At 34.5% G+C, this 11,336-nt stretch overlaps 2 protein-coding genes across 5 annotated transcripts; one reads left to right on the top strand and one right to left on the bottom strand.

The window, feature by feature from the left end:
• The first annotated feature begins 979 nt into the window (after positions 1 to 979).
• On the top strand, positions 980 to 7,778 carry LOC100804850 (methylcrotonoyl-CoA carboxylase subunit alpha, mitochondrial). 2 transcript variants are annotated; one of them, XR_001383032.3, is made up of 17 exons: positions 1,045 to 1,515; positions 1,629 to 1,750; positions 1,844 to 1,991; positions 2,498 to 2,635; positions 2,789 to 2,884; positions 2,971 to 3,030; positions 3,232 to 3,324; positions 3,413 to 3,524; positions 4,066 to 4,167; positions 4,305 to 4,441; positions 4,729 to 4,963; positions 5,041 to 5,207; positions 5,294 to 5,410; positions 5,551 to 5,793; positions 5,895 to 5,990; positions 6,786 to 6,868; positions 7,037 to 7,778. XR_001383032.3 is itself a non-coding variant. In XM_003536615.4 (16 exons), the coding sequence occupies exons 1-16, from the start codon at positions 1,195 to 1,197 to the stop codon at positions 6,792 to 6,794; spliced, it is 2,196 nt and encodes a 731-aa protein (XP_003536663.1). In that variant the 5' UTR covers positions 980 to 1,194; the 3' UTR covers positions 6,795 to 7,012. The 2 variants fall into 2 exon arrangements, 1 of the variants encoding a protein (XP_003536663.1); XM_003536615.4 differs by lacking the exon at positions 7,037 to 7,778 and having other exon boundaries at positions 980 to 1,515; positions 6,786 to 7,012.
• A 711-nt stretch (positions 7,779 to 8,489) lies between these two features.
• Positions 8,490 to 10,825, bottom strand: LOC100801123 (uncharacterized). 3 transcript variants are annotated; one of them, XM_003536608.5, is made up of 3 exons: positions 10,651 to 10,825; positions 10,128 to 10,320; positions 8,490 to 9,014 (listed from the first exon to the last, which is right to left on the bottom strand). In XM_003536608.5, exons 2-3 carry the CDS (start codon positions 10,222 to 10,224, stop codon positions 8,620 to 8,622), a joined length of 492 nt encoding a protein of 163 aa, XP_003536656.1. In that variant the 5' UTR covers positions 10,225 to 10,320; positions 10,651 to 10,825; the 3' UTR covers positions 8,490 to 8,619. The 3 variants fall into 3 exon arrangements, with proteins under 3 accessions (XP_003536656.1, XP_006588638.1, XP_006588640.1); XM_006588575.4 differs by having other exon boundaries at positions 10,128 to 10,239; XM_006588577.3 differs by lacking the exon at positions 10,651 to 10,825 and adding an exon at positions 10,488 to 10,637 and having other exon boundaries at positions 10,128 to 10,239.
• Positions 10,826 to 11,336: the final 511 nt, after the last annotated feature.

Genomic DNA, 11,336 nt, shown 5'->3' with positions numbered 1-11,336 from the left:
ATAGTTAAATGTACAAATTAAATATACATTTAAATTTACCATCCAATAGTATTTTTTTTTTCCTGGAAATAAGATATTCTTACAGCCAAAAGTGATTGAGACTAATTCTTGAAATGTAAAAACCATCACTGGATTTTATGTTTTCCAACAAAATCAATAATTTTCAATCAAATATCAAGTGCATGTTCATATGATCAAGAGCAAGGCTTGCCTTACTATAGCCATTTCGAGCGTGACAATAAATAACTCATTTGGGCCATAAGATTATTAACCACGAAAATAAAGCCCAATAGTCTCCTGCTCATATCAAATGGCCCTTAGTAAATTTTTTTGGTGAGATTTATACAATTGCCCTTAGTAGATAACTACATAACATAGTAGGTTTTTTTTAGAGTTAAATACATTTTTTTCCTTATAGTTTAAAAGTTTTTTTTTTCATTTTAATTCTTGAAAAATGTATTTGTTTTATGTTTTAAATAATGTTTTTATAGTAAAAAAGTGTTTTGATCAATGAAAAAAATGCTATCTAAAATATTTTAAGGATAAAAAGTAAAACAAACATATTTTATGATAACTAAAAAGGAAAAAATAAAATTGAAAAGGATGAAAATAAAAAAACACTAAATTACAGGAATAAAAAAATGTATTTAAGTTTTTTTTTATCATGACATAGATAGTAGGCTTTTGACATTTTTTAAAAGATAAATACTAATTTTGTTTTTGGGAATGGAAGATAATGATGAAGTAGTCTATGAAGATAACAAATTCAAAGTTAATTTTTAAATTTGTAAAAATTATGATAAATTAATTTAATCAATAATGTAATGACAAATTAATTCATAAAATTTATGATTTAATATTAAATTAATCCTAAAAAAATATTAGTGAAATTTATTCTTAAACATTTACGTATACTAAATTTGAATTTTGTATTTTTTAAAAAGAATAAATTTGTGACGTTGAGGAAGTAAAACAGGTGTTTAGCCTTTTTTAAAATATAAATAGCAAAAAGATGAAGCTGTTGAATGTGAGCTTACTAAGCTGGCCAAAGTTTCATTCATCCATATCCCACTCCATTACAGCAGAGCACTTGTGGATTGGACAAAACTACCCCTATGAGTATCAGTGTCCGATCATGGCACGCATTCATATTATTACTCAATCCTTCCTCCTTTCCATTTCGCACCAACCTCCATGGCTTCTCTGGCGTTGCTCCGCAGAACCACGCTCTCCCACTCGCACGTGCGTGCACGAGCCTTCTCTGAGGGGAAGAGCAGCAACAGACACCGCATCGAGAAGATTCTAGTAGCCAACCGCGGTGAAATCGCTTGCAGGATCACGAGGACCGCGCGGAGGCTCGGCATTCAAACCGTCGCCGTTTACAGCGACGCCGACAAGGACTCGCTCCACGTTGCGTCCGCCGACAAGGCCATCCGAATCGGACCGCCACCGGCGCGGCTCAGTTACTTGAACGGAGCCTCCATCGTCGACGCCGCCATTCGCTCCGGCGCGCAGGTCAACTCTTCTTCACTTCACTCCCTCTCCCTCTGCTTTTCATTTTTTGTCTTTCGTCTTTCTTTAATTAATTGACCTAATCGAATGTTGACACGTGTCGTTTGCGTTATTAGGCTATTCACCCTGGATATGGATTCTTGTCGGAGAGTGCTGACTTCGCCAAGCTTTGTGAGGACAGTGGTCTCACGTTTATAGGGCCTCCTGCGTCTGCTATTCGAGATATGGGTGACAAGAGGTATCGTACTGTTAAGTTTCATAATTCATTATGAATGTGTTATGAATGCGTCTTTAGATTATCAATCTTTTTTTTTGGTATGGATTGTGGCAGTGCATCCAAGAGAATAATGGGAGCTGCAGGTGTGCCTCTTGTGCCTGGATATCATGGAGATGATCAAGATATTGAAAAAATGAAGTTGGAAGCTGATAGGATTGGATATCCAGTCCTGATTAAGCCAACTCATGGTGGCGGTGGAAAGGTGCTTCCAATCTTCATGTTTACAAGTTATTCCGTTTCCTGTTCCTTAACGCAGCTGCATGGGTGTGCTAGTGCTACTTTTCTTCATTTTCTAGTCAATTACAGAAGTACTCTCTGAGCTGGATGATTATTAGTAGGACAGTGAAATGTGTTGTTGCCTAGAGAATTTAGTCCAAACAACGGAGGTTTTTTGCCATTCTTTGTGGTTCTCGTCTCAAATTTGTTGTGATGGTCTTAAATTGCTAAATTGGTTCTGTGATTCTGATATTGTGTGTTGACCTCGGGCATCTCCTTTTCTTTGGTATGTGATAACGTAAGGTGGATTGTTATCATAATGCGTGGCTACTCTTTTAGGTTTGTTTCTGCAAGTTTGAGAGCTGAAAATTTAGAGAGTTCTGGATTTCTTTTGAGATGAAAATAGATGATAGAGGGATTATTCTGAGAATATTTGTTGCTCTGAGCTTACAGTTTTATTATGTTGAAATTTGGACTATGTGAATATTGCAGGGAATGAGGATTGTACACGCTCCAGATGAGTTTGTTGAATCGTTCTTAGCAGCACAACGGGAAGCAGCTGCTTCTTTTGGTGTCAACACGATATTGTTGGAGAAGTATATTACACGGCCAAGACACATAGAAGTCCAGGTATTTATGCTAATCTTTAGCCCAGGGATTATTTGTTTACTTGTTTAAGAATTTTACTGGAACAATGGAATGAAAATAACGGACATCAATAAAAAACTGTCATGTCTCATGGATTGGAGTTTATTATAAATTCTTTTCTGTTTATCATTGTAGATATTTGGGGATAAGCATGGGAATGTTCTGCATTTGTATGAGCGAGATTGCAGTGTGCAGAGAAGACACCAAAAAATAATTGAAGAAGCTCCAGCTGTATGGCTTCCATCATCATGTCTTTAATATTAAGTAATTTATCTTTTAAAAAAAATTGATGGAGTTAAGAACTTGTAAATTTGCAGCCAAATATTTCTGCCAACTTTCGTGCACACTTGGGTCAAGCCGCTGTTTCTGCGGCAAAGGTAAGGTCCTTCTATTTCAAAATGCTAAACTGTACTTTCTATTTGAAGGATCTGAAATCAATGATTCATTGATTTCTTCTGAGTATAAAAGCCTTTAGATACCTTGTGTTCAAGATCAGATTGATTTAGAAGTTCATTGATATATTTTTCTTTTCCATTTGATATCATCCACTGATTCATATTTCTTTCTGATGGCTGAAGGCAGTTAATTATTACAATGCTGGGACTGTGGAGTTTATAGTTGATACAGTCTCTGATGAATTTTTCTTCATGGAGATGAATACACGTCTTCAGGTGCTTGTATTAGTTTTTACTGTCACTCAGTCACTTTTTCCTAAAATCAAGGCTTACAAAAGTATAACATGTGGGAATGTTAATACAGGTTGAGCATCCTGTCACAGAAATGATTGTTGGTCAGGATCTTGTTGAATGGCAAATCCTTGTTGCCAATGGAGAAGCTCTTCCATTGAGTCAATCACAAGTACCCTTATCAGGTGATGCTGCTTTTCCTATCTTTAGTTTCTTCCTACCCCTTAATTTTTCATTTATTGTGTGTGTGGGTGAGGGTGAGTTTGGGGTTTTCTCTGCTTAGTTCCATATTAAACTTAATGATTTTTTTATGAATTGAAGTTGACAGTTGGGTCAGTGTGTGGTTGACTAAAGCTCCTGAGCCAAAAAACAGAAAACATCACTTAAAGAGTAAAGTAATCTGTATAACTGGTACCAATAGGTTTAAGATATAATTATTTTTTTTGTAAACTAGGGTGATTGGAAGTCATGTATAAGTACATAGGCCTAAATTCTGTTATATACTCTGCAAGGAGGAAAAAAACTCCTACCAATATTTATGACTAATTGGTGGAAGTCATCTTAATGACATTCTCAAAAGTATACCCCATAATGAGGCAAACTGAACTGTTATTTCTGAAAATAAAGAGCACATAGAAAATTTTACTATCATGTGTAAAGTTCCATCCATCTATTATGTAGAGGCCTTAAAGATTCAGTATATTATAACTCTTTTTGTGATGGCAGGTCATGCTTTTGAAGCTCGAATCTATGCTGAAAATGTTCAAAAAGGGTTTCTTCCAGCAACTGGAGTTCTACACCATTATCATGTTCCAGTCTCATCTGCAGGTCAGATATGCAAAATTAGCCTACTAATTTATTAATGATGAATCTGAATTTTCCCCACTTTGGTTGGAATAACTATGAAACTTCAATATAGATTTGTGGATCTTTCTTTTTATACTGAAAATTTGCTATTTTGGCAGTTCGGGTGGAGACTGGAGTTAAAGAAGGAGACACAGTTAGCATGCACTATGATCCTATGATTGCTAAGCTTGTGGTGTGGGGAGAAAATCGTGCTGCTGCCTTGGTCAAACTGAAGGATAGTTTATCAAAGTTTCAGGTATACTTAAATTTTTGTATTGCCTGTGCTATAGTGAACTATGAAGCTATCATGATTGTGGTTGAGGGTTTGCAGTAAATCGCCTTTTTCTGTGTTGAGATGTTATATTACTTACCCTTTGTTAGATCCTGTATTTGTAACCTTTGGGGCCAATGGTGGCCTTTTCATGCCCCTTCTCATATACAATAGAGATTCAAGTGATTTTAATTATTTTTTCTTTCTCTAGCTGTATTCTGTCTTTTTGAAATCTTGCTCCATGTTTAAATTGCTAATATCTTCTTCCACAGGTTGCAGGTCTACCAACCAATGTCCACTTTCTTCAAAAGCTTGCTAATCACAGGGCATTTGCAAATGGCAATGTGGAGACTCATTTTATTGATAACTACAAAGAAGACCTCTTTGTTGATGCTAACAATTCAGTGTCTGTGAAAGAAGCATATGAAGCTGCTGGACTTAATGCATCCCTTGTGGCCGCATGCCTCATTGAGAAAGAGCATTTCATGTTGGCTAGAAATCCCCCTGGTAATTGGTCCCATTATTGTTGTGTAATGCTGAGTTGTTTTTGTAATTTTCCTTGGTATTTACATATGTATGTTCAGGGGGCAGCAGCTTGCTCCCTATATGGTATTCTTCTCCACCATTCAGAGTCCATTATCAAGCTAAGCGTAGAATGGAACTTGAGTGGGATAATGAATATGGTAGTGGTAGCTCAAAGATCATGAAGCTTACCATCACTTATCAGCCTGATGGGAGATACCTAATTGAGGTACCAAATGAAAGTAATTTTTTCCCGGTTCAATTATGCCACAAATTCTCCAAAAAGTTAACTTAAGATGATATTATATCTTTCAGACAGGAGAAAATGGATCTCCTGTTTTAGAAGTGAAAGCAATATATGTAAAAGATAACTATTTTAGAGTTGAAGCTGGTGGTGTAATCAATGATGTTAATGTAGCTGTTTACTCAAAGGTAAGTGCTTTCCTCTGCATAGATGATTTTGGAGTTTATGTGGATTGATTTGATAAAAACATTTTTCTGCTGTATCCATCTTGATTGTTAAATAAATTTCTTAAGCTTATAAGGCAAATATGGTTTTTCTTGGAATTCAGGATCAAATAAGGCATATTCATATTTGGCAAGGGTCCTGTCATCATTATTTCAGAGAGAAACTAGGCCTGAAGCTGTCTGAGGATGAAGAATCCCAACATAAACCCAAAGTTGAAACATCAGCCAATCCTCAAGGGACAGTTGTAGCACCCATGGCAGGCTTGGTAGTTAAGGTTCTAGTGGAGAACAAGACAAGAGTGGAGGAAGGACAACCTGTGTTAGTATTAGAAGCAATGAAGATGGAGGTGTGTACAGTTGCTCTGTGAATGTTGGAAACGCCTCTCTTTATCTTCTTTCTTTATCTATTCAGCAAGTTATAACCAACAACGTTCTGTACTTTTTCTAGCATGTTGTAAAGGCACCTTCCTCTGGCTATGTGCATGGGCTTCAACTTGCGGTGGGTGAACAGGTTTCAGATGGCAGTGTTCTTTTCAGTGTAAAGGTTAGTTAATTACCTTTTCTCCTCTTTGCATTACCCTTGGCCTGGTTATACTAGCAATATTATTGTTGCTTTTATGTGTTGGTATACATCATTGCATCACATTGTATCATTCAATATATATTCTCTTTATTATGATGTTGATGTTTATTTCTTTTTCTGGGTATGACTAATGTTACTTAAGAGTCTGCTTGTTTAAATAGGTAAAAAAAACAGCATATATGGAAATGATAATTTATCTGGACTGTGTTCAAATACATTATTTAACCCCTCATTTTCATTTTCCACATACTCTGACAAGCTGACCCTTGGTACATAAAGTATGTTTCTTCTGCAACATTAATGTGCTGAACTAGCATTTTTCATTATTTTATTCTTCAACATTTCTGAATCTGATAATAAAGAGGTTTCTTCACGTTGATGTTTATGGAACTCAGGTTATTATGTTTGAATTTTGCTACTAATTTTATCTAGAAAAATACATGTAGCAAGTACCAACCATATATTAGTTTCTTTGCGTTAATTTTTAGTTAGCTATCTTACCATAAAATGAAATGCCTCGTTTGTTGGTCTACCTTGTCCGATAAACACATTGGTCATCAGCTATGAAGCATGAACACCTGATAAGAGGAATCATGTTTCATGTTCATGTCTGACGCTTAATGGACAATACGGCATAACATAACTTATCATTTCAAATTCTAACGAGACACTTCAAATTTTGTTGGATGTTTGTGTCTCGTGTAAGTGTCCACACTTATTAGGTCATCAGTGATCTTGATAGTTGTGTTTGGGCAGGATCAATAAAATCACACTTGGATTACCGCTTTCGCCAAGACTTTGACAAGGGGGACATTATCTGGATGGATAGTTATACGCAGGTTAACAACCGAACACCTGAAAGTTGATTACTTGCTTAACAATCTTTGTGACTCAATTTTTCAAGTTACAAAAGATGAAATATACTTCACAATAATGCAAATAGTTCCTCAAGTCATTAATAACAAAGCGGTAATTTTGCTTCATGTTTAGATATTTTTCCATCACAGGTTTTCACCTGCCCCTCAAATAGATCTCTAAAGGGGAGATGCGCACACGCCTAAAATTATGTGATAGTCGGAACACCAAATTTCAACTACGAATCCAAGATTCAATTGTTTCTTGGGGAAACAAGGGTACTAACAATTACCGTCACAGAAAAGGGAAATTTATGGATTCGTTTCATAATATACGCGTTTCATGCTCACAAAGTGAAGAGCCAAAAATTAAACTTTCGCATTGTTGATCTAAACTCATTGTGCCACACCACGCGTATTGATTTTTCACACTAATACATTTTTGCCACGTTAATTTCCAAATTTTGAAGTCGTTATATGCATGCGGTTTGATGGAGCTTCAAAGGGAACTTCAAATCTGAAAAAAAAAAACTAGCGATTATAAGTCGAAGTGATAATCATACATCTATGATCTATCACATGCATGTTGAGTTCAAGCAACTTGATCTGGACCTCTCCAGAGGATGAGTTGATTATTAAGCGAGATTTTGGCGTGCTTCATCATTACATTATGGCTTTTGATACAGATTAGAGATAGATTAACTCTCCTTCAACTAGCAAACAAAGTACTCCGTACTCCACCTTAACTTGAATGAAGTGGTTGATGGTCGGTTTAGGATAAACGTTGATACACTTTTTTGTAATTCTAGTCTTTAATTTAATTTATCACTTCGTATATTATAACTCGCTTGTTCTTCCTATTAAGTTTGTGGCCATTTGAATTACAAGCAAATTATATTCGGAATGGGATACCTATAATGCATATATATGCACTTGTTTGAATGGAAAGGAGAGGAAGATTAATTATTATTATTTATTTAAATTTAAAAGATAAATAAAATGATTGAAAAATTTAAATAAAAATCATTTTTTATTTTAGCAATTTCTCAAATGAATATATATTTACCGATCATGTTTTTTTTTTTTTATGTTTATAAAAACAACCACTTATTTTTATTCTTTTAAAAGAAAATAAACTATTATTTCTCTATAACAAGTTAGAATAACCACCACCTCCCAGCCTGATTCTCTATTCAGTGTGGTCACTGCCAATATCCCATGTAAGCATAATGAGGGAGGGAAAATTACACTTCAATCTTAAAAATTCAGGCCAATACAAATTGAACTACAGGTTCTTTTTATGTTTTACCTGATTTAACAGATTTCCATTTTTTTCTTTACGAAAAACTGCACATTATAAATTATAAAAACCACTAATCACAATAAAAGCTTCGTAATATTTTTAGGAAATTGCTATTCTCCTTATATATAAATACATAATTTCATAAGGTTGTATTTGAATGAGGAATTTGCATTGGTTCAAAAGTCACCTCATCTAAATACATTAAACATCGGAAGCAATTCCTCCAAAAGCTTTTTTTTTCCTACAACAAAAAAAGGGGCTTAATTAAGCTCAGTCATTAAGTTGAGTTGAGACCATTGTAGATTCTCCCCCAATTCATGTGTCAAATTTGAAACCACAATTACAAGTTAGAACCAAGTCTTTTCAGTACAAGAAAATGAGGCAATGCCTTTGTACAAGATGAAGGACATTCTATCTAGGCTGGCATATCAACTTAAGCATCAAAACCAGAATAGATTCCATTCTCTCTCAACAACCTCTTCTCTTCTTCAACATAATTTTTGCCTCTGCTAGCTTGACCCAGCTCTCTCTTCCTCTTTTCCTTCTGAGAGAAAGAAAGATTCTTCTTGTCATTCCAAGTCAGAGCAGCTGGCAGCTCCTCTCCTAGGGAAATAGCCTCTCTTGTTTTCTTTCGCTCTTCATATGATTCTTCAATTTCCTTGTCTACATGCTTTTCTTTTCCAGTGGACCACGACCAATTTTTCTTCGAGTCATCCTCTTTGGGTGCGGGTACTTTTAGGACTGAAGGTCCACCTCTATAACCGTGTCGCTTCAGAGCTTCAAAGTCAATTAGACCACTTTTCTTAGTTGTCTGCTTTCTAGATTTACCTGTAGACATAAATTTCATAAAATTAAACAGCAATAAAATTAGGGAGACAAATGTCAAGATGTCAAACTGAAAAGGCAACTGAGTGTGTGAAGATATGGCAATATGGATTATTTTCGTGAACTAACACCATGGCACCAAATATGGAGTAAAGTCAGGATAAAATATTGTGAATGGAGGTTTAGTTTAGTAGTCCTGGTATTCTCATTTTTGTTTGCTGGAAAATGTCTATTCTATATGCTAAAGAAACTCTTTCAAGAAATTCAGCGAAGACATAAAGTTCATATAGTTAATTGTATATTTAAATCAGTCAATCTTTTTTATGCTTGTGCAATGTATAGAAATCCGAATCAACTCCTCTGATTGATAAGAGTAATGTTTTGTGGACACTCCACCCATCAACACCTAGGGATAAAGAAATAGAAGAGGGAAATGATAATGTAACAAAAAGCGAGAGATGGGGGTGCCAAATTGGTGTTTGTAAACATTAGGTAATAGAAATACATCCTCCTCCCAAAGATTTTGTAGTTTGTACATGTTTGGATTTCAGTTGTGAGAGCTCAAAAGTATTTTTACTCCCTAAGCAAAAAATTCTTTCTTCATTTTTTGTATTAGAATTTGCAGAAGTACTTTCCCAACTTTAATCCAAACATTTAGCCTTTGTCTATCAGCAACTGTATAGTGCTCAGGAACTATCTTGCAGACATGCACTAACTCAAGTTGGGGATGGGTTTAAGTCCTCAACAACTGAATCTACATCGGCAATATTCATAATTCCGCATCAACACTCAAAGGAACTATCAATGCCAAAGTTTCATAGCTAGTATGAGCATCAACCCACAATCTAGAGTCTAGACATGAAGAAAATAGCTGTAACAACAACAGGAAAGATAATCCAAACTACCGACAGAACAAAATACAAAAAATGTGGGACATAACACAATAAGCACCCATGTACATCCATTGTTCAATTCAAGAGAGTAAATTTGTCAAGTTATACAAAATAAGCAAATTTTAACACAATAAAAATGTATAACTTTCACATTGAATAAATCAAACTTGAGAGCAATCAGCAGAGTCATAAAAACAACTAGACAGAGAAAAGAGGATAATACCTTTGGAATTTCCCCCTCCAGTTTCACTATCACATTCAGAATCTGAATGTGAAGACGATGACTCATCGTCATCACTCCATGGCATAGTCCTCTTCATAGTACGAACCAAACACTGCTAATACACACAAACAATGCCACAGCTCAATGACTACGAATAAAACAAGGGGTTGGTTCAAGCCCCAACAATGCTACTCTGCAAATAAACACAGGGAAAGATGCCATGCTCAAATATCGCTCAACAGAAACAACAACAGTTTCAATATCAGCATAAAAATTTGATATTTATTTAAAAAGAAAAGAAAAAAAAAGGTGATGAATAATTATTAGGAGCTGAGGTTGCCGTCAGAGACGCGGACAGACCCATGATTTTGTTTTTATTCCGAAATGTACAAAAACAGAGAACTAAACATGCGCGTGCTGCTGTAACAATAGGGAATTAGACGGTCATGAATTTTGGGAAAATGGGGGAAAAACGAAAGGAAAAAGAAAGCATAAAAGCTGAGAAGAGAAACAGATACAGTACCGAGGAAAGTGAACTGACAGAGCGACACCAGTTGGGTTGTTGTTGGTGGCTCGTTTTGGAATTGGAATTTGGATTATGATTACGTTCTTCTCTGCTACAAAACAAAACTGAAAACCCTTTTTAGTTTTTAGGGATTTCTCAGCTACGAATTTGGGATTAGGACTCTCCACTACATAATCAAAATAATTACGTCCCCCCCCTTATAGATTTTAAACTTCTAAGAAATTTTATTTAATTAAAAAATTAGTTTAGAAATATTACCAACTGGTTTATAATTATTTACTGTTTTAAATTTAAAATAGAAAACATTGAGTTATAATGTATATAAATACTACAATTACATGATATTTATTCACCAAAAAAAAGTTACCTGATATTTTTAAAATAGAAAATATTAAATACAAACTTTTTATTATTAAAAATTACAATAACTATATATTAATAATATCAAATATTACTTTCTTTAATGAAAATTTGCTTTAAATTTTATATTCATTGTCCTAATGTTAAAAATTATACATATAAAAGAAAACAAGTTATTAGAATGGGAAGAGATGAATTTTGGTTATGCTCGATAAAATTAATTGAAAGTTAAAAGATTTTTTATTTAATTATAAATATTTGATAAAATTAATTATTGAAATAACTAAAATAATATAAAGTGACAAAAAAATAATAAAATAATA

This window comes from Glycine max, chromosome 10, assembly GCF_000004515.6.
Source record: "Glycine max cultivar Williams 82 chromosome 10, Glycine_max_v4.0, whole genome shotgun sequence".
Classification (NCBI taxonomy): domain Eukaryota; kingdom Viridiplantae; phylum Streptophyta; class Magnoliopsida; order Fabales; family Fabaceae; genus Glycine; species Glycine max.
The sequence above is the reverse complement of the archived record's forward strand: the minus strand, read 5'-3'. Positions and strand labels throughout refer to the sequence as shown.

What these genes read in the sequence shown, in the direction of transcription:
- LOC100804850 (XM_003536615.4), top strand. Translation starts at nt 1,195, where the DNA reads ATGGCTTCTCTGGCGTTGCTCCGCAGAACCACGCTCTCCCACTCGCAC. An exon ending in CGAGATATGGGTGACAAGAG is followed by an intron (nt 1,751 to 1,843) that starts GTATCGTACTGT and finishes GGATTGTGGCAG; the next exon opens with TGCATCCAAGAGAATAATGG. An exon ending in ATGGGAGATACCTAATTGAG is followed by an intron (nt 5,208 to 5,293) that starts GTACCAAATGAA and finishes TATATCTTTCAG; the next exon opens with ACAGGAGAAAATGGATCTCC.
- LOC100801123 (XM_003536608.5), bottom strand. Translation starts at nt 10,224, where the DNA reads ATGAAGAGGACTATGCCATGGAGTGATGACGATGAGTCATCGTCTTCA. An exon ending in TGGAGGGGGAAATTCCAAAG is followed by an intron (nt 9,015 to 10,127) that starts GTATTATCCTCT and finishes TTATGTCTACAG; the next exon opens with GTAAATCTAGAAAGCAGACA.